This window comes from Clarias gariepinus, chromosome 2 (genome assembly GCF_024256425.1).
Source record: "Clarias gariepinus isolate MV-2021 ecotype Netherlands chromosome 2, CGAR_prim_01v2, whole genome shotgun sequence".
Taxonomy (NCBI): domain Eukaryota; kingdom Metazoa; phylum Chordata; class Actinopteri; order Siluriformes; family Clariidae; genus Clarias; species Clarias gariepinus.
In genome coordinates this window covers 49,236,544-49,261,561 of record NC_071101.1, presented here as the reverse complement: position 1 = coordinate 49,261,561, position 25,018 = coordinate 49,236,544, and the positions used below count along the sequence as shown (strand labels likewise).

Below are 25,018 nucleotides of genomic sequence, written 5' to 3'. Positions count from 1 at the left end.
ACTGAAGTTGTGCATCAAGCATGTTTTTAAGCATAGTGTGCCTATCCACATGGAATATCCAAAATCTTCAGTATTTTAACCCCAAGCATTGATGAGTTGTTAATGTTCATGTATCACAAATATGTTCAGGCAGTTATGATGTATATACTTTTGTATCAGATGAATGAGGAGCAAATATTTTTAGTGTAACAATGAGAGATAGTGTTTTTCTGAACCAAGGATAGAAAAAGCCATATATGATGGGGTTTAAAGTGGAATTAATGTAACCCAACCAGACAAAAACATCAAAAAGTAACAAAGGGGTGACAAAGTTTATAAAAGGATCAAGTAGAGAAGTAAGGAAAAATGGCATCCAGCAAAAATTGAAGGCTCCCACAACAATCCCGAGAGTTTTTACTGCTTTGTTCTCATGTTTTTCTCTTTGTGAAAATTTGTTTACAGTTAAATAATTTCTGCCCTGCTTCACACCCTCAATTTTTCTTGTATGCTTTTTTGAAATGAAAAATATTTGAGCATAAAGACAAATCATAACACAACATGGTAAAATAAATCCTATAACTATACTTAAAATAGCCCAAAATGCATTCATAAAAAGGCTACAATTTCCCAAGCAATTTGTGAGTCCACTGTCGACACTTGCTTTTGTAAACAAGAGACTATAAGAGTACACTACAGATGCAGTCCAACTTACAGCTACCATAAACCATGCGACAGATTTGGTCACTCTCGTAGGGTATTGAAGAGGATAACACACGGCTTGATATCGATCAATTGCAATAGAAATCAGATGGAAGATTGATGCACCAGTGAGACACATGTCAAAACTTGAGTGTAAAAGACACAATTCTTCACCATAGTACCAGCAGCCATCCACAGACCTGACCATACTGAATGGCATGACTGTGATTCCCAGAAGCAGATCCACCAGTGCCAGCGACATCACCAAAATGTTTGTAGGTGTGTGAAGTTGTTTAAAATGAGCTATGGAGATAATGACAATAGAGTTCCCAAGAATTGTAATGGCCATCGCACACACCAGTAAAAAATATAACACTGTTTTAGTTGTCACATGATAAGAATCTTTCAAACAAGAGATATTGGAATGAGGAAAACAGTATTCTTCCAAAGGTTTTTCTAGTCTAGATACATTTTGAACTTCCGGCATCCTTTACAATAAATATTTTGAAAACTCCTGGAAAAAATTGGAGCCTATCTTGGACCAGTCTAAAACAGTGATAAATCAATGATTCTCACTTTACCACAGAAGTATTGAAAGTTATATGTGTTTTGCATTTCATGAATAAAGCCATCTGGGAGCTGATAACCCAATAGGAACATTACATTCACCTTTGAACGAAGTGCAAATAAAATTGACATGCTAATGGACACCAGGTTATAAAATTTCGCTTGAAATATTAAATACATCAATAATACTTTATAGATGGACAGATCACATACTATCCAGGTCCAACAGTGCATCACTTATAAGGTGTAATTAGTTAATACAACTAGTTCAATATTTGTGACATAATTGTATTAATTAGTGTAAAAAAACAGGTCTGAACAGTAGCATGGCTTTGGGTTCTTTATTAGCATATGTATTAATCTAAGCATACACTTAAATGTTGTAAGGTAGGTTTCTTGGAATGCAGTTTTACACTGTACAGCAGATGCTAGGCCTCTGTCCATTTTTCTGAAGAGTTCTCAGGTCATCTTCAAATTTTCATACACTGCCATTGCTTGAAGTCTCATGTAGTTCTCTGTTGTTTTGTATATCACAATAGTCTTGGTAGACTGTTTTGTTTTACTGTGTCCTGTACCAGCTGTATATTGTTAAAATAAAATAAAGCCCCTTGACTGGGTCAGTCAATCTGGCTCATACATTAGATCATCAAGGCAAGGCAAGGCAAGGGAAGTTTATTTGTATAGTACATTTCATAGTACATACAGTGCTTTACATAAAATAGAAACTAATATATATATATATATATATAAAGAAATAGAAAATAATAGCAATAAAATTATTTAAACAGTTTGTAGTGACACTTGAAACCTACTTAAAATTAGATTTAGAATGAATAATACAGTTAAAAATATAAGAAACATAAAATACAGTGCAGTCAGTTCGGACGTAGTATGTGCTCATTCGATAAATGCACAGCTAAAACACTCACTCACTCACTTATCTTCTGTTATCTCCTATCTTCACTTTATCCTGTATTCAGGGTCGCAGGGACCTGGAGACTATCCCAGGAGGCTTAGGGCACGAGGCAGGGTACACCCTGGACAGGGCGCCAATCCATTGCAGGGCGCGCACACATATACACACCCATTCACACACTACGGCCAATTTGGGAACGCCAATTAGCCTAACCTGCATATCTTTTTGTGCTTCACTGTTTGGACTGTATTGGACAGGTGCTGAGAATTGTCTTTCTCCAGACATACCGCGTAGAATTAAGACCAAAAAGTTTTATCCTGGTTGCATCAGACCAGAGAATCTTATTTCTCACCAACAGGAGTTCTTTAGGTGTTCAGGTGTTTCTTAATGTGTGTTGCACTGAGGAGAGGCTTCCGTCAGGCCATTGTACCATAAAGCCCCAACTGGTGGAGGATGCAGTGATGGTTGACTTTCTCCCATCAACTGCATCTCTGGAGCAAAGCCACAGTAAAAGGAGGCCTCTTCACTTCCTTTCCACACTCCCCGTTGCTCTGGATCGTTGACCCTAAGTACTTAAAGTCCTGCACCTTCTTTACCTCTGCTCCCTGGATCCTCACCGTTCCTCTTGGGTTCTCCTCATTCACACACATGTATTCCGTCTTACTGCGGCTAACCTTCATTCCTCTGCTTTCCAGAGCATACCTCCGCCTTTCCGAAATTTTTTTCACCTGTTCCCTGCTCTCGCTACAAAGCACAATGTCATCTGCAAACATCAAAGTCCATGGAGACTCCTGTCTAACCTTATCTGTCTTCCTGTCCATCACCAGAGCAAACAAAAATGGGCTTAGGTTAACCACTGATAGTAACAAATAAAGGGTTATTAAAATTTAATAAAGCTGTGGTATATAAGCATCCAGATTTTGATAGTTAACAAATCCACAAAGACTTAAACTGTGACACGTACATGCCTTCCTGCATGTCAACACTTTTAAAGTATTTTGTTTGTTTTTAAGACATATTTTTATGCAGGTGACTAAAGGCCTACTGAAGTTATGCATAAAGCATTTTTTATGCATAGTGTGCCTATCCACATGGAATATCCAAAATCTTCACTATTTTAACCCCACACATTGATGAGTTGTCACTGTTCATGTGACACAAATATTTTCAGGATTAAATAATTTGCAGTCATGATGTATCAGATGAATGAGGAGCAAATATTTTTAGTGTAACAATGAAAGATAGTGTTTTTCTGAACCAAGGATAGAAAAAGCCATATATGATAAAGTGGAATTAATGTAACCCATGGAGACTCCTGTCTAACCTCATCTGTCACCCTGTCCATCACCAGAGCAAACAAAAATGGGCTTAGAGCCGATTCTTGATGCAGACCCACCTCCACCTTGAACTCTTCTGTCACACCTACAGCACATCTCACTACTGTTGTACAGCTCTCATACATGTCCTGCACCACTCTAACATACTTCTCTGCCACTCCAGACTTCCTCATACAACACCACAGCTCCTCTCTCGGGTTGTATGCCTTCTCTAAATCTACAAAGACACAATGCAACTCTTTATTACCTTCTCTGTACTTCTCCACCAGTATCCTTAAAGCAAATACTGCATCTGATGTACTCTTTCTAGGCATGAAACCATATTGCTGCTCACAAATGCTCACCTCTGCCCTTAACCTAGCTTCCACTACTCTTTTCCACAGCTTCATTGTATGGCTCATTAGCTTTATTTGTAATTGCCACAGCTCTGCACATCTCCCTTGTTCTTAAAAATCGGCACCAATACACTTCTCCTCCATTCTTCTGGAATCCTCTCACTCTCCAATATCTTGTTAAACAAACTAGTTAGAAACTCTACTGCCACCTCTCCTAAGCACTTCCATACCTCCACAGGTATGTCATCAGGACCAACAGCCTTTCCACTTTTCATCCTCTTCAACGCCCTTCTCATCTCACTTTTACTAATATAAGCTACTTTCTGCTCCACAACAGTCACCTCTTCTACTCTTTCATTTTCCTCATTGCTCAACTCTGTAAAGTATTCTTTTCATCTTCCCATCACCCTCTTGGCATCTATCAGTACCTTTCCATCTCTATCTTTAATCACTCTAACCTGCTGCACATCCCTCCCATTTTCTATCTTTCTGCCTCGCCAACCTATACAGATCCACCTCACCCTCCTTACTATCCAATCTAGCATACAAGTCCTCATATGCTCTTACTTTGGCCTTTGCCACCTCTACCTTCACCTTACGCTGCATCTCCCTGTACTCCTGTCTACTCTCTTCAGTCCTCTCAGAGTCCCACTTCTTCTTAGCTAGCCTCATTCCCTGCATACACTCCTGGACTTCCTCGTTCCACCACCAAGTCTCCTTTTCCCTTACCTGATGATACACCAAGTACCCTCCTACCTCGCCCATGACGGTTCAGATCATTTCTCTGCCAATTCGTGAGTACTCACTTTCTTGGGTTTACTTTCTGCTTTCGAGTGTGTGTTTATAGGACGCGGGTTAAATTTGTGTTTTCCCCTTGCTCCCCTTCTGTAAGAGTCCTTAGACTAAATCGCGTGGTTATCCTGCTTACTTGCTTGCTTCCGCGTCTGGGTTCACCATTCACGCTACAAAAAGCTAACCGCTAAGGCTACATCTTCTGGTCTACTCAGGTTAGTGCTTGACAGAATGACTGAGTCTTTCGCGGTGAACCCAGCGGATCACGCGCGCCTCTGTTATGTGGTGGATCAGCATGCCGCGCTCATCAATCAGCTAACCGGAGAGATCGCTAATCTGCGCCGGAGCGTCCAAGACGCCGCGGCCTTGCACTGCCTCGCAGTGTTGTGGAGCTCCGTCGGGAGAATGCGGATCTCCGCGTGGCTGTTGCTGACGCGGCTAGCCCCCTTATGATGGTTTTCTCTCATTGCCAGGAAAATAGAATGGCACGGACGGGAAGTGTAGTGTTTTTCTAACAGCACTCAAGCTGGTGTTTGAGTTTAATGCCACCAAATACTCCACCGATCGGCTACGCATTGCTCTTCTCGTTTTGTCGCTATCAGGGCAGGCAGCTGAGTGGGCCACTGCAGTTCTTCGCTCAGATACAGACACCGCCCATTCATATAATGAATTCACCCGCCAACTCAAACTTTTGAACACCCTGCAGGCGAGGTGGAGACCGACACCAAGCTTTATCACCTGCGGCAGGGAGGTTTGTCCGTGAGTCGATACACAGCAGAGTTCCGTACCCTCGCCATGCAGACATCATGGGGGGACACCGCGCTCCGGACATCCTAGGCAAAGAGAGCAGCTCGCCGGGCCACCCCTACCTCTTTGCCACGATCCCTAGCGCCTCTCGTCTCACGGTTTAGGTACACCTCCAGTTTTGCCACAAACGGGTCAGAAGTTCTGTGTTCATCGATTCCGGTGCTGCAGGCAACTTCATTGACTTTTCTTATGCCAAAAACTGGGAGTGGAGTTGGAAGCGTTATCCCAGCCTGTTCGTATCACCTCAGTAGACCCTAATTATTCAGCAACATCAAGAACAGATCCAATTTCACCTGACTTCCATTTCGTCACCACCCATCATCCTTGGACACCCCTGGCTTTTACAGCATGACCCTCTGATATCCTGGACCCAAAAAAGGATCTTGCAGTTGGGGCCGGCCTGTAACGAATTTTGCCTATCAGCTTCGGCTGGGACATGCTCTAGGGAGTCCGAGGCCCTCGACGTTGACACCAACGCCATTCCTCCTGCCTACCGAGACCTGGCTGAGGTGTTCTGTAAGAGACGCGCTACCCATCTCCAAAAGGTACCATCAGGCCCTACTTCTCGCCCGCCGCGCGTGGTTCTTCTATGTAAAAAAAAAAAAAAAAAAAGGGGGTGAACTTCGTCCATGTGTCGATTATCGGGGGCTAAACAACATTACCATCAAGAACCGACACCCACTGCCTCTTACCAACTCTGCCCTGGGCGCCTTCTCTGGTGTCACCATTTATAACGAAGTTGGACCTTCGGAGCGCCTACAACTTGGTTCAGAGGGCGATGAGTGGAAGACGGCCTTCATCACATCCACTGGACACTATAAAAGTCTCGTCATTCCATTTGGACTCTGCAATGCCCCCGCCGCCAAAGCTTCATTAATGACGTTCTTCGAGATATGCTGGGGCGGTGGGCTTTTGCCTACCTGGACGACATATTAATCTACTCATGGACAGTTGAAGAACACACCCAACATGTCAGGGCGGTCCTAAAGAGATTGCTCGCCCATCAACTGTATTGTAAGTTGAAAAAGTGCGCTTTTCACGAGTGCTCCACCACGTTCCTGGGCTTTGTCATCTCGCCCCAGGGTGTGGCCATGGACCCGCAGAAACTGGAAGCTGTGCGTCATTAGCCCCTACCCAAGACCCTCAAGCAGCTTTAACGGTTTCTCGGGTTTACGAATTTCTATCGTCGCTTCATCCGGGACTACAGTAGAGTTGCAGCACCCCTAACTGCCCTGACACGCCCATGATCTCATCACTTCCACCTCAACTCCAGTGCCATTTCCGCCTTCCATTAACTATGTCGTCGTTTCACCACCGCTCTAATCCTTATTCACCCAGACGTTATCCAAAGCTGTACATCTGGTGGCTCTTCCCCGGACTTCTGTCAGCTAAAGACACAGCTGAGCTGATTCCCGCCTGCAGGTAGTCCGCCTGCATGGGTTCCCAAAAGACATTGTCTCGGACAGGGGGCCCTAGTTCACTGCCCGGTTCTGGAAGGCCTTCTGCCGTCTGATCAATTCCACCTGCAGTCTGTCATCAGGATACCACCCGCATACTAACAGTAAGACGGAGCGAACCAACAAACAACTGGAGCGCTATCTGAGATGTTTTGTCACAGATCGTCAGCGCTCCTGGGCCCACTACCTCATATGGGCTGAGTTATCTCATAACCTTCATGTGTCATCTGCCACAAATCTCAGTCCATTTGAGGTATGCCACGGTTTCCAGCCTTCGATGTTCGAACATCAAGAACCAGAGGTTGATGTACCGTCGGCCCAACAGTTTGTCCGCAGGTGTTGTTGGCTGTGGAGACAAGCCAATCAAGCCATCCGATGAGCTAACCACCGATACACCACCCAACATCGCCGTCGACACCCACCAATGTATAACGTAGGTGACAAAGTATGGCTACCAAAACAAAGTATGGCTACCAAAAATCTACCAAAAATCTGCATCTCCACACAGAGTCAAAGAAGTTATCACCTTGGTTCATTGGTCCTAACCGCATCACACTCCGCATCAACCCTGTCACCTACCGGATCCAGCTGCCTGCGGCGCTCCGAATTCATCCGGTTTTCCACACCTCTTTGTTGAAACCCTTCACCACTTCTCCTATAGTTCCACCCCCCCTCCCTGCTCCTCCATTGCCATTCCATTGCTCCTCCTCCCCGAATCATCGACGGTGGCCCTGCCTACACCGTACGTCGGATCCTCAATTCGCCCCCTTGGGGCCGAGGCACCTAATACCTGGTCGACTGGGAAGGCTACGGTCCCGAGGAGCGATCTTGGATTCCCGCCCGGTTCATGCTCGACCTCGAGCTGATCAGGGACTACCGTCGTCGGGTATCCTCCACCCCAGGACCATCGGGAGTCGGTCCTGGACAGGGGGGTACTGTCACACACACCCACGCCGCGACCTGCACTAGGACCCGAAAGTAGTACGGTCGCAAATAGGACGCATGAAAGGAGACAAGATGGCGCTGCACATCACTCAGTCATTGAGTTCGCCCTTGACGGTTCACATCGTTTCTCTGTCAATTCGTGAGTACTCACTTTCTTGGGTTTACTTTCTGTTTTCGAGTGTGTGTTTATAGGACGCAGGTTAATTCTGTGTTTTTCCCTTGCTCCCCTCCTGTGAGAGTCCTTAGACTAAATCGAGTGGTTATCCTGCCTACTCGCTTGCTTCCGCGTTTGGGTTCACCATCCACGCTACAAAGGGCTAACCGCTAAAGCTACATCTTCTGGTCTACTCAGGTTAGTGCATGACAGGTGGAATATACAGTGAATTTATTTACTAAATTTGCAACTGGACACACTTAACAGGTACTGTTTAATATATAAAATTAACTGGATGTTACTGTTTAGGGCGGTAAACAATAGCTTTATAGCACTGCAGTGCTAATACTAGTGGAGTGTTTGGGGAAATGCCGAGCCGAGTGTAAATGTCAGTCATTAAAAGGAATATTATCTTATTTAGACCACTAAAAACATGTAAACCATCAGCTCCATGACATCTCTGTAATATACATCCACATATGGATTTATAAGCAAGCTAATATCACTATGCTAACCGCTAGCTTATTGAAAGAGCTAAGATGCAGACTAAAAGCAGAGTATTAACTGTTGCGAAGTGTTAATTAGCCCTGAGCTAATTCCTCGCAGCTCCTGTTTGGGTAATGTTAGAGATTGTTAGAGAAATTGTTGTATGCAACTTATTAGGGTTCGTGAGTGCTATTGTACTGCCATATAATGTAGTGATATCATAGATCTTCTGAGTAGTTAACCATGTGCTTACACAGTGTATGTAACAGTCAAGAAAAGGCTTTTGTTCGGGTTCTAATAATATGTGTTTATACTTCTTATAAAATGTGTGCTTGTGTGTTTTCCTTTTCACAGTGAGCTGTATGTAAATCATCAACTGCCTGTGTAACAGCTGATTTCTACACCAGCTTTACAACAGCCAAAGGCCAAGACTACAGCTAGAACCAACAGGCGAGAGAACAAGATCACTGCACTCAGGAGAGACTTGAAGTCCCTGAAACAACGTTTTAAGAAGGCAAGCGAGGAAGAAAAGCCTGCCCTGACTGAGCTCCGGGACATCCTCAGGAAAAAGCTCATCTCCCTATGTCGTGCTGAGTGGCACAGGAGGAAGGGTAGAGAGAGGGCCTGCAAGCGCACTGACTTCATAGCCAACCCTTTCGAGTTTCCGAAGAAGCTGCTTGGGCAGAAGCGGAGTGGGACCCTCATGTGCCTAGAAGACGACATTAACCCCCTTCTCCCTGAAACATACAGCGACCGGCAGAGGGAGGAAGACCTGGGCCCCTGCAGAGAACTAATTTTACCATCACTACCATCCAGCCAATTCAACATCAAAGAGCCAACGCTGGCAAAGGTCAAGAACACGGTCAGGGCTACATGGTCCAGTGCAGCACCAGGGCCGAGCGGCGTGCCATACAAAGTGTACAAGCACTGCCCAAGACTCCTGCAGAGGCTGTGGAGAAACATTAGGGTAGTATGGCAAAGAGGCAGGGTATCCCAGCAGTGGAGGTATGCCGAAGGTGTGTGGATACCAAAGGAGGAAAACGCAAGTGACATCTCGCAGTTCCGTACCATCTCACTGCTTAGCGTAGAGGGCAAGATCTTCAAGATCCTTGCCAATCGCATGACTGATTTTCTCCTAAGGAATTCCTACATTGATACTAGCGTGCAGAAGGGAGGGATTCCAGGCTTCCCAGGCTGCATTGAACACAACGGAGTGGCCACCTAGCTGATCCAAGAGGCCAGAGAGAACCGAGGAGATTTGTTAGTCATATGGCTGGATCTGGCAAATGCCTACGGATCAATTCCTCACAAACTGGTGACAAAAGCCTTGACGATGCCCCATGTTCCGCAGAAGATCACAGATCTCATACAGGACTATTACAGTAGGTTAAGTATGAGATTCACATCTGGATCTATAACATCAGCATGGCACTGCCTAGAAAAAGGCATCATCACTGGTTGCACCAAATCAGTGACGCTGTTTGCCCTAGCGATGACCATGCTTGTCAAGGCGGCAGAAGTGGAATGCAGAGGGCCTCTCTCCAGATCTGACACTCGCCAACCGCCAATCAGAGCCTTTATGGATGATTTAACAGTCACAGCAACATCAGTGCCAGGGTGCCGCTGGCTCCTTAAAGGTCTGAAAAGGCTAACATCTTGGGCGAGAATGACATTCAAGCCAGCTAAATGCCAGTCCCTTGTGTTGAGAAAGGGGAGAGTTGAGGATAAATTCCGCTTTCAAATGAACAGTCTCCAAATACCATTATTGACGGAGAAGCCGGTGAAAAGCTTAGGGAAGCTCTTTGACGTGACTTTGAGAGACAAAGTAGCAATCCAGGCTATGCATGCAGAGTTGAAAACCTGGCTTGCAGCAGTGGACAGGGCAGGCCTCCCCGGGAAATTTAAAGCCTGAATATATCAGTATGGCATTCTGCCAAGGCTTTTGTGGCCACAGTTGATGCACCAGGTCCCAATAACAACAGTGGAGACCCTGGAGAGAAACATCAGCCAGTTCCTGCGCAGGTGGCTGGGCCTGCCGAAGAGCCTGAGTTGCATTGCCCTGTATGGGCACATCAACAAGCTCCTGCTTCCGTTCTCAGGCCTTACAGAGAAATTCTAAGTAACAAGAGCTAGGGAGGTGTTACTGTACAGAGACTTATCCGACACCAGAGTCTCCTCTGCAGGCATAGAGATCAGGACTGGAAGGAAGACTGGAAGGCAGAGGCAAGGTTGCGGCATGGTGTGCTAGTAGGGTCTGTGGCGGTTCGGCGAGCAGGACTCGGCTGTCATAAAACGCTGCGCTATGACAGAGCGCAGGGGAGGGAAAGATGGCAGATAATTCAGGGCGAGGTCCGAGCAGAGGTGGAAGAGGAGCGTCGTAGTAAAACTGTGGCTATGCGTCAGCAGGGAGCTTGGACCAATTGGGAACATGCACTGACTCGGAAAATCATCTGGTCAGAACTTTGGAGGTCAGAGCCAGCAAGATTTAAGTTTCTGATCCAGTCAGTGTATGACGTCCTATCGAGCCCAGCCAATCTGCATTGCTGAGGGCTAGTGGAAGCACCATCCTGTCCTTTGTGCCCTGCAAGAGGGTCGCTGGGGCACATCTTGAGCTGCTGCCCGAAAGCACTGAGAGAGGGAAGGTACCGATGGCACCACGACCAGCTGCTGAAGGCAGTAGCCGACACTATCTGTGCCGGAATCCAGCAAAGCAAGCACCAGCCCCTAGTAAGGCCAAACATTGTTTTCGTCAGGGCCGGGGAGAAGCCTCAGTCACAGCTAAAGGTCCCAGCTGGTCTGCTATCCACAGCAGGTGACTGGCAGCTGAAGGTGGACCTGGGGAGGCAACTGAAGTTTCCAGACCACATTACCAGCACAACACTCAACATCAGAGAGTACAAAGCAAGTGGTGCTACTGGAACTCATAGTCCCCTGGGAAGACCAGATTGAGGGAGCTTTTGAGCGGAAAAAGGCGAAGTATCTGGAACTGGTGGAGGACTCCAGGCGGAAGGGGTGGAGGGCCTGCTGTGAGCCAATTGAGATTGGCTGCAGAGGATTCCCAGGACAGAGCCTGCACCGATCACTCAAGCTGCTTGGAATTAGAGGTGCTCAAGAAAGGAAAGCCACCAGAAACATCTGTGAGGCAGCGGAGAAAGCCTCTAGGTGGCTGTGCATCAAAAGGGGCGATGTATGGCTTAGTGCGCTGCTTGGACACAAATCGGGGTCTGATCATCCCCGGCTGGGTCGCTCAGGTGAGGGTGTCTGATGATCTAAGACCCGAAACACCCTGTGACCCTGGGTATGTGTCCAAGCTGCACTTCTAAGATGTTTCTTATAACTACATCCTGAGCAGAAGGTGAGGGATAACTGGAACGTAAATTTTGCATTTGATTTGAAAATCAAGTCCCAGAGTCTGGAGTAAGAGTGGAGGGGCACAGCTTCCAAGTTGCTTGAAGTTGCGATGTTTTCACACCCATTAATTTCTCTTTTTCATAGATCTGATATTAATGTGTTAAATCTTCCCTTCTGCTATCTTCCTGTCTTCTCTTGCATCTGTTCCTAAAGGTGCAAATGCTCCCACGCTCACCTTCGTCTTCTCTCTTTATGTATCTCTGTCTCCTACACCTTCTCCCCCTAACTTGAGCCAACTCCTTGTGACACTTTTCTGTCTTCTTCTCCTTTAATACTTCAGGATCTCACCAGGACATTTACAATGGTTTATGTTCGTTTTAGTAACAGATGTCAATGGCACAGGCGTTTGGTTAAACATACTGTATAAAAGCCCCATATTTTGTTGTTAATTTGTTAGGTTATTGCATTTAGTGCACTTGTCCAGTTTGTTCTTATCAAACATTAGGGTGTCTGATAAGAACATACTAGACAAGTCAATTAAAAAGGCCGGATCTGTGCTAGGCATGGAGCTTGACTCTGTGGATGTAGTAGCGAAGAGAAGGATTCTGTCCAAAGTACAATCCATTTTCAACAATCCTTCTCACCCACTATATAGTGTTTTCGCTGAACAGAGGAGCAGTTTCAGCCAAAAACTGATCACTACAAAGTGTTCCACAGAGCGCCACAGGAGATCCTTTCTCCCAACGGCCATAAAAGTTTACAACTCTTCTCTGTAATTTATTCACACATGTACCTGGTTTTTCACTGGACTGTAACAAAACAGAACATTAATACTTACCTCTATTAATAATAAGTGCAATACTACTTCCCAATAAAATATGTAATACAAGATTACATATAATAATACAATATTAGTTTAAGTTCAAGTAGGCTTTATTGTCATTTCAACCATATACAGGTAGGACACAGTGAAACGAAACAAAGTTCCTCCAGGACCAAGGTGCTACATGCAACATACATTTACAACATAAATTAACAAGGAGCTAAAACTAGCTAACTAAGAGGCCTAGTTAGCTGGCTAGTGGAGACAAGACAGATTGACCAGACAACATAAATTTTACCAACATAAATTAACAACATAAATTAACAAAAAACTAACACTCCAACCCAGAGACAACAGACAAGATAAAGTGCACGTATATTTGTGTGCACTTTAATACAGTAATCTAGTATATTGTGGCGTGGGCGGGGCGGCGGCTGACGACCAGCATGCCTTGCGGGGATGTCGGTGTGTGTTCACCATGTTGGGGAAAGGTGTTTGGTTTGGTGGCTTCGGCCCTGTTTGTGTGAGGGGTGTGTGACGTGTGAAATGTGCTCCAGTTCAAGCTAGTGCTGAATTGGATGTAGGCTCCTGAGTGAAGGTGCTGCTCATGCCTTACATGCTGTATGCTTAATAAAGTACTCCCAGCCATTGCATTGGGTAGCAAATAAGCTCACTCGTCTCTCCAGCATTCTTCTCGGCATAAAAACGCTACATTGGTGTCAGAAGTGGGATGGAGAATAACGGGTTCGAGCGCACAAAGGAGGACCTTCTAAAAATCCAAGCGGGCCGCCGAGTAGCGGAGCGACTACTCGCGCTGAAGAAGCGTTTTTCCGGCGGAGCTAGCGCGAGCACACCACGTCAACCAACACGGAGCGGGAAGCAGAAAATCCCGGCGCTGGATCTCGGGGCGGAGGCTGGCATTGCGCAAGCGCCGGAGCAAAATACAGCTCCGTGCGCTGTTAGCCGGCAAAGCGAACTGCCGCTGCGCGAGGCCGAGCGCGCTGAGCCCATATTGGCGGCACATCGCGGCGGAAGAGCCGAGCGACCGCCCGCAGCTCAGTGGCGTTCGGTTGGTGAACCTAGCCGGGGACAGGGCTACCCGTCGCGGCTAGGCAACGAGCAGCTCTCCGACGTTTCGCGGCGAGGCGACGGCGCGGGTGACCGTAAGGAGGCGCTGTGCGAGGTCGAGCGCGCTGAGCCCATAATGGCGGCACATCACGGCGAAAGAGCCGAGCGACCGCCCGCAGCTCAGTGGCGCTTGGTAGGTGAACCTAGCCGGGGACAGGGCTACCCGTCGCGGCTAGGCCTCGACACCGCTTTCGAGATTCCGCGACGACGCCGAGGCCAGGGACCGCCGGACTACCGCTTTAACATTCTCAGGCCTGAGGGACAGCGTACACCAGCAGCCGCTAATCTAGCGCCGGGTGGACGGTTGGGGAGCCCCGCGGGGCTTTACATCGACTGTGTGCCGGACGGCGTCTTACTGCGGGCGCTCGTGGACACCGGCTCCACTGTTTCCCACGGGTTGTGGAACTGTGAACCGCTCATCGCCAGGCAGAAGGGGCGAATGGGCGTGGACACTCACAGCCAGCTCGGCTCTCCGATGTCATCTACCGGGTGCGGTTGGCAGGGCGGGCACGAGTTTTGCCCCACCGGGACCGTCGTGCGCCTCCACAGCCGCACGCCGGGGAACCATCGAACTCTGGAGGCCGGACCGCCTCAGGACTACATTCGCGTTCACCCCTCATCTGCCAAAGGACGCCGGCGTTCCCACCGCCAGCGCCGACCGCCTCCACGCCTCCGAAACGGAGTTCTTCATGGTGACCAGGGACGGTCACAGCTCGGGTGGGGGCAGTGTGGCGTGGGCGGGGCGGCGGCTGACGACCAGCATGCCTTGCGGGGATGTCGGTGTGTGTTCACCATGTTGGGGAAAGGTGTTTGGTTTGGTGGCTTCGGCCCTGTTTGTGTGAGGGGTGTGTGACGTGTGAAATGTGCTCCAGTTCAAGCTAGTGCTGAATTGGATGTAGGCTCCTGAGTGAAGGTGCTGCTCATGCCTTACATGCTGTATGCTTAATAAAGTACTCCCAGCCATTGCATTGGGTAGCAAATAAGCTCACTCGTCTCTCCAGCATTCTTCTCGGCGTAAAAACGCTACAATATGTATTACATACATATATTAGATTACTGTGCAATACTTACAAATGCTCTTGGGTCATATTTTTTTGGTACTTACTGTTTTAAGACCTTTTTTTGGTGATTATTATTATTATTATGATTATTATTTATTACCTTTCCTTAGATAACAACTGTGAGCAACTGTAACCTAGCATAAGCAATTTCCCACTGGGATTAATACAGTTCTTTTAATATTGAATCTTAATGTATAATGTATACTCCACTCTGTCTAAGGGTACACTAAACCTGTACCCTACACAGTGTGAAGTAATGTATACTGTGCAAGCCTGTACCCTCACACCATGTGAAGTTACATCTAATTAAATTCAATGTCATTTTCAGCAATGCTTTACATGCACTTGAACTGTTTTGTTGAAGTATAAGCAAACTGGAAATAAACACTCAACTATAAATAACAATGTATCTAATTATTTACATCAGCTATTTGTCCAAATATGAATGAATAAACAAGCTAGGTTTACTATGCTAAGCGCTAGCAGTGGAGCTGATTGTTTACATTAGTGTTTAATAAACTAAATGAGATGCTATTCCTCTTAACGACTGCCATTTAAACTCGGCTCAGCATTTTTTCCAAACACTCCAATAGTATTAGCACTACTACAATGCTATTGTTTACTGTCCTAAACAGAAACATATATATTTATTGTTTATTATATATTAATCAGTACCTGCTAAGTGTGTCCAGTTGCAAATTAAGTAAATAAATCCACAGTATATTCCAGCCAGATTTAGTCCTGGAACTGCACAGGCATAGTTCGGTGTTCACTGTGTCTCGTGCATTAGCTTTAGCATTTAGCATGCAACTTAAACGAGAAAGAGGGTCCTCACACTGGAAAAAGTAGATGCGCATTTACAGAAAAAAATCTATAAAAACACGTACACATGTACGGGAAAGTTGCTTTGCCCTTCTGGGCCACCATACTTATTTTATGCGTTAAAACAGAGATAGAGAAAGCAGGCACACTGGGTTCCCGCTTGTTCTGTAAACATCTGTGGTATGTTATTCCGTATAGTGACTGTTCTTTAATAACTGTACTGCAACAATGGCGCCCGGGAAGAAAAAGGTTACCCTGATTAATAACAATGCAATGTCACATTTTTGCGAAATCTTCAAAAATAGGCAAAATCAGTTTGTCATGGGATAGGTTCCTTGTTAAAGTCACACAAAAAGAAAGATTTCAGTGACCAGACAGCAGTGATTTTGTTAGTGTGTGTATGTGTGTGAAAGTCGTCCTACAAAAGAAGACTGGGTTCCAGAACTGGCCACACAGGTTGCAGCTTACTGCTCTTGAATGTATAAGAAAATCTGCCACAGCAATCAGGTGGAGAGCCAGTAAGAGTCTCACAGGTGGAACCTTTTTTCAGCTGCTAGCTTAGTTGGCTGCTCTCTATTCACAGCCAACATTCAACCGTGACTTTTGCCATGAAGTCAAACATAAGAAGAACTATTCTGTTCTTATTATGTCCATCTGAACATGCATGCATTTCTTAAAGGTTTTTGTTAACACTCGTTTATTTTAGTTTATTCTGTGTAATTTACCACAAATTTCAGTACAGACCTGACACCAATAAAATTCACAAACAAAAAGAAAATGCAAAAAACACCAATACCTTTTGTACATAGTATATTTTCATGTTAAGTGGTAGGAAAAAAAAATTAGTAGAGAAAGCACAAATTCATTTTTGTGTAAATTTAGTAGCTCATTTTAATATTTGAAATGGCATTGGAATCCAGGAAAGATTGTATTACATGAAAATGTATAATGTATACTTTAATTTCTAGTTGCCCATGAACTAAAGACATAAAAGCACAGGCATAAAAACTAGACAGAACAGTGGCTGAATGCCAACACTTTATTAATATAACATTAATATTTTTGGCTACAAAAATAGGTCTTATGGGAAAAGGGAAAGTGTGAATATGTATCATGCAACAATAAATTTCGATATATTAATTCCATACCTAACTAATGAACGAGTTTAATTATGCCACATATATTTTAAACCTTAAATACATTGCTCTTACTATGTATATACTTTTGTATCAGATGAATGAGGAGTAAATATTTTTAGTGTAACAATGAGAGATAGTGTTTTTCTGAACCAAGGGTAGAAAAAGCCATATATGATAGGGTTTAAAGTGGAATTAATGTAACCTAACCAGCTAAAGACATCAAAAAGTAATGAAGGGGTTGCAAAGTTAATAAAAGGATCAAGTAGAGAGATAAGGAAAAAGGGCATCCAGCAAAAATTAAAGGCTCCTACAACAATCCCAAGAGTTTTTACTGCTTTGTTCTCATGTTTTTCTTTTTGTGAAAACTTGGTCAAATCATCTCTGCCCTGCTTCACCCCCTCCATTTTTCTTGCATGCTTCTTTGAAATTAAAAATATTTGAGCATAAAGACAAATCATAACACAACATGGTAAAATGAATCCTATAACGATACTTAAAATAGCCCATAATGCATTCATTAAAAGGGTGCAACTTCCCAAGCAATTTGGTAATCCATTGTCTTCACTTGGTTTTGTAAACAAGAGAGTATAGGAACACATTGCTGCTGTAATCCAACTCACAGCCACCATAAACCATGCAACAGGTTTGGTCATTTTTGTAGGGTATTGAAGAGGATAACACACGGCTTGATATCGATCAATTGCAATAGAAATTAAATGGAAAATTGATGCTCCAGTAAGGCACAGGTCAAAACTAGAGTGTAAAAAACAGAATTCTTGACTGTAGTACCAGCATCCTTCCACAGACCTGATCATGCTGAACGGCATGACTGTGATTCCCAGAAGCAGATCCACCAGTGCCAGAGACATCACCAAAATGTTTGTAGGTGTGTGAAGTTGTTTAAAATGTGCTATGGAGATAATGACAACAGAGTTCCCTAGAATTGTAATGGTCATTGCAGACAACAGCAACAAATACAGCACAGTTTGAGTTGATACATTGTGAGGGATTTTTATACAAGAGGCATTGAATTCAGGAAAACAGTAAACTTTAAAATCTGCTTCTTCATGTAAAAAACTAAGAGGCTCTGGCATCCTTAAACATCAAAGTATTGAAAACAGTCACATCTTGTAAAAGCTCATGCATTAAATAATTCTGTTAATGAGAAGAGCCACAAATTATAGTTGGCTCCTGCCTGATGAAGAGATCACCTGGGACATATTTGTCTTATAGGAATATAGTTAGTGTTTCTCTCCACAGCATTAGGGAATAAGAAAATAAAGATATATAAAAACAAATTGTGTGTATATATATATACATACAGTGGTGTGAAAAACTATTTGCCCCCTTCCTGATTTCTTGTTCTTTTGCATGTTTGTCACACAAAATGTTTCTGATCATCAAACACATTTAACTATTAGTCAAAGATAACACAAGTAAAAACAAAATGCAGTTTTTAAATGATGGTTTTTATTATTTAGGGAGAAAAAAAATCCAAACCTACATGGCCCTGTGTAAAAAAGTAATTGCCCCCTGAACCTAATGACTGGTTGGGCCACCCTTAGCAGCAATAACTGCAATCAAGTGTTTGCGATAACTTGCAACGAGTCTTTTACAGCGCTCTGAAGGAATTTTGGCCCACTCATCTTTGCAGAATTGTTGTAATTCAGCTTTATTTGAGGGTTTTCTAGCATGAACCGCCTTTTTAAGGTCATGCCACAACATCTCAATAGGATTCAGGTCAGGACTTTGACTAGGCCACTCCAAAGTCTTCATTTTGTTTTTCTTATAGCCATTTAGAGGTGGATTTGCTGGTGTGTTTTCGGTCACTGTCCTGCTGCAGCACCCAAGATTGCTTCAGCTTGAGTTGACGAACAGATGGCCGGACATTCTCCTTCAGGATTTTTTGGTAGACAGTAGAATTCATGGTTCCATCTATCACAGCAAGCCTTCCAGGTCCTAAAGCAACAAAACAACCCCAGACCATCACACTACCACCACCATATTTTACTGTTAGTATGATGTTCTTTTTCTGAAATGCTGTAAAAAATTTTACTTTTACGCCAGATGTAACGGGACACGCACCTTCCAAAAAGTACAACTTTTGTCTTGTCAGTCCACAAGGTATTTTCCCAAAAGTCCTGGCAATCATTAAGATGTTTTTTTTGCTTAAAAGTGGTTTGCACCTTGGAAATCTGCCATGCAGGCCGTTTTTGCCCAGTCTCTTTCTTATGGTGAAGTCGTGAACACTGACCTTAATTGAGGCAAGTGAGGCCTGCAGTTCTTTAGATGTTGTCCTGGGGTCTTTTGTGGCCTCTTGGATGAGTTGTCTCTGCGCTCTTGGGGTAATTTTGGTCGGCCGGCCACTCCTGGGAAGGTTCACCACTGTTCCATGTTTTTGCCATTTGTGGATAATGGCTCTCACTGTGGTTCGCTGGAGTCCCAAAGCTTTAGAAATGGCTTTATAACCTTTAACAGACTGATAGATCTCAATTACTTTTGTTCTCATATGTTCCTAAATTTCTTTGGATCTTGGTATGATGTCTAGCTTTTGAGGTGCTTTTGGTCTACTTCTCTGTGTCAGGTAGCTCCTATTTAAGTGATTTCTTGATTGAAACAGGTGTGGCAGTAATCAGGCCTGGAGGTGACTACAGAAATTAAACTCAGGTGTGATAAACCACAGTTAAGTTATTTTTTTAACAAGGGGGGCAATCACTTTTCCACACAGGGCCATTTAGATTTGGTTATATATTATACACACACCCAAATTAACTAACATTTCCTTTTTTTTCTTTATTATTTGTAAACGACAATTGTACCACAATACAGTATGTTTCCAGTCTATGACACAAAAGCAGGGCCAGAGTGGGACTCCTTTTCAGCCCTGGCATTTCAAGCCTTAGAATGGCCCAATTTAGTTCACGACTGACTATATTAAAATAACGTAATATCCAATTCAGTCTAAATACAGTAGCTCAAGTGTTGCTTCACAGTGAAGATTTATTTGAACAGTTAACACAATGTAATGTTTAACAGTATCAGAATCTATTTTTTGTAAGAATTAGTGCTCATAAATATCCAAATCTTGAAATGAAAAAATATCAAATAAGTACAAATATATACTAAGCTATATGTATGAAATAAAGATTAAAATAAAATGTATTAAACTTTTCGTCATGCCCCTGGGTATGGCAGCAGAAATGAAAAGAAATATCCAAGAGCAGAAATAAAGATAATGTGCACTTACAGTCTTTTGTGAAAAGCAGAGGAGGTCCAGATGGTTCAGAAATTTCAGAAGAAATTTCAGAAATTTCAGACGTGCAATAGCTCCAAACATGCAGTAAATCCAAAACGCTAGGCAGTCTCGTTGTCAGTATACAACGCGGAAGTCAAAAGCCGGTAATTCAAACGTGCAGCAATTCCAAAACGCTAGGCAAGAGCGAGGTCAATAACAAAACAGGGTCAATAACACGGTAAGCAAATGACAAAACAAACGCGGGAATATTGGCATGAAAATCTGGCGAGGAGCGGCACTTTATGAGTGTCTAAAATATAGGAGATAATGAGAGTAAACAGGCAGAGGTAAGGCGCGGACTGGGGTAAGGTCTGGAAAGAGTCGGGCTCATCTATCGTGTAGGTGTGGTTTGGCGGGTTGTGACAGTACCCCCACTTCTACGGACGCCACCAGGCATTCTGGATGGTGCTTCAGGGTGGAGTCTGTGAAATTCCTTCATTAAGGATGAGTCCAGGATAAATCTGGCAGGCACCCAAACTTCTCTCTTCGGGGCCGTAACCCTCCCAGTCTACGAGATATTGCAGGCCACGGCCTCGATGATGGGATTTGAGGAGCCTGCGGACTGTAAAGGTCCCCCCCCCATCGATGAGTCGAGGCGGTGGGGGTGCAGAGGGGAGGGGACAGAGGACAAGCAACTAGCCGTTGGATCTGAGAGACATGAAATGTGGGGTTTATATGACGCATAGATAATGGTAGAGACAGTCTTACAGAACACGGGTTGATGTCTCGGTGATGGTGAATGGGCCGATAGATCTAGAAGATAGTTTCCGATTAGTGTTGATGGGTATGTCACGAATAGAAATCATTACCCTTTGTCCAACACGGTACCTGGGGGCTGCAGAGCGATGGTGATTGGCTTTTTGTTGAAAGGTGCTGACTGCGCGCAGCAGCTGGAAGCGAGCACGCTGCCAGGTTTTCTTGCATCAGTGGACAAAGGCTTGGACGGCCGGACCTGAGACTTCCTTTTCTTGAGTAGGGAACAATGGTGGTTGATATCCTAGACAGCACTGAAAGGGGGATATGCCAGTGGAGGATGTGGGGAGAGAGTTGTAGGCATATTCCACACAGGGTAGCATTCTGCTCCATGAAGAGGAATCACGTGATGGCATACACCTAGGGTATTTTTTGAGTTTCTGATTAAGATGTTCAGACTGCCCATTGCTTTGAGAAAAAAAGCCCTCCAGAACTGTGCAGAGAACTGAGGCCCTCGATCAGACACTATGTTCACCGGAAGTCGGAAGACATGAAGTATCAAAAGTTCTGCTGTTTTCTTGGCAGACGGGAGTTTGGGTAGGGGAATAAAGTCTGTGGACTTCGAGAATTGTTCGACCACTGTCAAGATGCAGGTATTTCCTTCTGAAGGGGGGAGTCCGGTGGCAAAGTTGAGAGAGATGTGTGACCAAGGTCGGTGTGGAGTTGGAAGGGGCCTAAAAAGTCCCTCAGTGGGGCGATTTGTGGTCTTATTCCTGGTGCATGTGTTGCAAGATGCCATGAATCTTCTCACATAATCTTTGATGGTTGGCCACCAGAAGCATTGATGTATGAGGAATAAGGTGCGATTGGCCCCTGGGTGACACACAAGACTGGAGCTGTGACCACATTCTAGCACCAAGGAGCGTGTGGAGGCAGGGACGAAGAGTCTATCCTGAGGAACATTGCTGGGGCGAGGTTCTTGTTCAAGGGCTTGTAGTACCTGGTTCTCAAGCTCAAGATGAGCTGTAGCCACATTACAGTGGTGTGGGAGGATAGTTTCCGGGAAAGAAGGGATTGGGGGGGGAGAAAACTGTCAGAAGAGGGGATCAAGGTTTGGCATTCTTGGACCCAGGGCGGTAAGAAAACGTAAAGTTAAATCTTGAAAAAAAAAGTGACCAACGAGCCTGACATAAATTAAGTCTTCTGGCTGACCTCAAGTACCCAAGGTTCTTGTGATCTGTTCAAACCAGAAAGGGGTGTTCCACTTCCTCCAGCCAATGCCGCCATTCCTCCAGGGCCAGCTTAACAGCCAGTAATTCACGGTCTCCAATGCCGTAGTTGCGTTCAGTCGGAGAGAGGCAACGAGAGAAGAAGGAGCAAGAATGAAGTTTATTGTCCTTGTGGAATCTTTGAAAGGGGACAGCTACTCCAGATTCTGATGCATCTACTTCCACCACAAACTAAAGGGAGGGGTCAGGGAACGTAAGGATAGGGGCAGAGGTGAAGGGTGTTTAAGGTCCGAAAAGGCTTTTTTAGCCGGAGGGTTCCACTGAAAAGAGTTTTGTGCAGGTGAGGGTAGTGAGGGGTGCTGCCACCATGCTATCCATCTGGATACCTGAAGGGGAGTTTACAAACCCCATAAAGGATGTGAAATCGCGGAGAAATTCACATTTTTCCGCCTTGACATAAAGTTTATTCTCCAAAAGTCTTTAAAATACCTGAGTACATGATGCTTGTGTTCTCCAATGCAGTGGAAAAAGATGAGAATATCGTCGAGATAAACGAAAACAATGACATTCAGAAAGTCTCCTAAGATATCATTAACTAATGTTTGGAAGATGGCCGGCGCATTGGTTAATCCAAAAGGAACCACGAAGTACTCATAATGACCAGATGGTGTGTTAAAGGCGGTTTTCCACTCGTCCCCCTACCTGATCCTGACCAAGTGATAGGCATTTCTTAGGTCCAGCTTTGTGAAGAATTGGGCGTCTTGCAGAAGTTCGAAGGCAGAAGTCATAGGAGGCAAGGGATAACGGTTCTTGATCGTTATTTTATTAAGTCCCAGGTAATCTATGCAGGGTCTGAGGGACTTGTCCTTCTTCTCCACGTAGAAGAAACCTGCACTAGGTTAACTGGGGCTAGGTTGCTTCCATCAAGGGCTTAGACGAAGAATGGGTGGCCCAAAGTTAGAGAGGGAATTTTAAGGAGGTTCACCATAGATAAACAGATCAGATTTTGGTCAGCGCCGGAGTCTACAAGGCATTTAAAAAAAATTATCTATATCCTGTGACTGAGGTCGAGCAAAGTAATCAAAACTATCAACAGAATCATCCTTATCTGCCTTGTTCCTAGCTTGTGGTTCTGGGTTCTGCTGCTGAGTTGCTGCCTCTGTTATCTGTTCCTGAGTAGACTCTTCCCTCCCTTTCACACTTCCTTCTGTATCCCTAAACTCAAAAGCACCTGCATTTAATAACAATAAAAAGAATTCTGTAAGCTTAAACATGTGTGGAAAGCATCTTTAAATTAAATTAAAAAAAAGAAAATTAAATATTTCAAATGGCAAAATAATATTTATTATGGCAAAACATGCAGGCTTTTATATGACTTTTACTCCCTTTCAGTCGTAGGCTTTGTATATTTACTATTTTTTAATAAAAACATAATAGGTCAATAAGTAACACTTGAGCATAGAATGTTATCATGTTTGTTTATTCACAGACTGTGGTACAACAGCTTACATGTGTTTTCCACATTGAGAGTCAGTCTCTTGCATGATATAACTGGGTACTGGCTCTGCTTCTGATGGTCATATATCTCACCACAGATTTCCTCTTTTTAGCTTTCTGATTAAGCTAAGTCAGATGTATTAATGTAGTCAATCATCTAATGTCATTAATTATCTCAGGGCATTTTTCATTGAGCAGGTGTAATATTCATTAATATTAATATTATTTATTTAAATTCTTATATTCACTCAATGAGAATCCTACCTGCCCATTCTAGTGTGTTGGGCTCATGTCTGGTGCTTGGTACAATACAAGAAAAAGTTCGATACATAAAAATGAACGGTGATTTGCAGACATCGTTGTTTTGCACTGCTCCTAACTAGCTTAACGTTAATTTACCAGCCGTTTTATCATCTTCATATGTTCTTGTACTCTCCCTGTCACTGGTTTTAATGCAAAATGTACTCATTATATATATATATATATATATATATATATATATATATATATATATATATAAAGTGTGAATGCTGTGAGTGCAGGTAGCTGGGGACACCAGCCCTCACGGCCAAAAAACGGACCAACCCACCGGGGATTCCTCCCGGTCCTCCCGATTAGCCAATTCGGGCCTGCACAAAAGGTGTGCCTAAGTAAATTTCTCATGTCTAATTCATTACCTCTAGTGGCATATGTACCTTTTTATTAGAGATGATTCTTGTCAGTAACTCTCACTCATTCTTTTTATTGTTTACATAATTTTGGGGACATGGAGCCTACCCAAGATCCCTTGCGGCATCTGCTGAGAGAAATGAGAATCGCAGATGGGAAAAGGCAGGAAACAACTTGACCGGCGCGCAGCTGTCAGCAATTGCACGTAAATAAGAGCAAAATAGCTTCATACTGGCATTTACTGGCACGATTTTGAAAATGTTGGCATGCAGGGTGATTAATCTTACAGACCTAGGAAAAGTCATGAAAGGAGGGTCCTGGAATTTGATCGAGTGTGAAGTATTTTTTTCCCCCCATAGTGGTCAAATGACCGCTGCTCGGCGCTTCTAGTGTTAATGTGTGTTGCACTGAGGAGAAGCTTCCGTCGGGCCACTGTACCATAAAGCCCTGACTGGTGGAGGATGCAGTGATGGTTGACTTTCTCCCATCAACTTTCTCCCATCAACTGCATCTCTGGAGCACAGCCACAGTGATCTTTGGGTTCTTCTTTACCTCTTTTACCAAGGCTCTTCTACCCCGATAGCTCAGTTTGGCTGGACGGCCAGCTCTAGGAATAGTTCTGGTCATCCCAAACATCTTCCATTTAAGAATGATGGAGGCCTCTTAGGAACCTTAAGTGCAGCAGAATTTTTTTATAACCGTGGCCAGATCTGTGCCTTGCCACAATTCTGTCTCTGAGCTCCTCAGGCAGTTCCTTTGACCTCATGATTCACATTTGCTCTGACATGCATTGTGAGCTGTAAGGTCTCATATAGACTGGTGTGTGGCTTTTCTAAT

General features: G+C 44.3%; 2 protein-coding genes and 1 pseudogene across 2 annotated transcripts; 1 reads left to right on the top strand and 2 right to left on the bottom strand.

Annotated features, from left to right (window-relative positions):
• Nucleotides 1-133: 133 nt before the first annotated feature.
• LOC128514198 (trace amine-associated receptor 13c-like) lies at nucleotides 134-1,165 on the bottom strand. The gene has a single exon (XM_053487936.1). It carries the CDS (start codon nucleotides 1,163-1,165, stop codon nucleotides 134-136), a length of 1,032 nt encoding a protein of 343 aa, XP_053343911.1.
• Nucleotides 1,166-5,431: 4,266 nt separating this feature from the next.
• On the top strand, nucleotides 5,432-11,739 carry LOC128541354 (uncharacterized; annotated as a pseudogene).
• Nucleotides 11,740-16,869: 5,130 nt separating this feature from the next.
• LOC128513864 (trace amine-associated receptor 13c-like) lies at nucleotides 16,870-17,892 on the bottom strand. The gene has a single exon (XM_053487420.1). The coding sequence runs from the start codon at nucleotides 17,890-17,892 to the stop codon at nucleotides 16,870-16,872; it is 1,023 nt and encodes a 340-aa protein (XP_053343395.1).
• Nucleotides 17,893-25,018: the final 7,126 nt, after the last annotated feature.

Excerpts from the sequence above, each read along its gene's own strand:
- LOC128514198 (XM_053487936.1), bottom strand. The coding sequence starts at position 1,165 with ATGCCGGAAGTTCAAAATGTATCTAGACTAGAAAAACCTTTGGAAGAA.
- LOC128513864 (XM_053487420.1), bottom strand. The coding sequence starts at position 17,892 with ATGCCAGAGCCTCTTAGTTTTTTACATGAAGAAGCAGATTTTAAAGTT.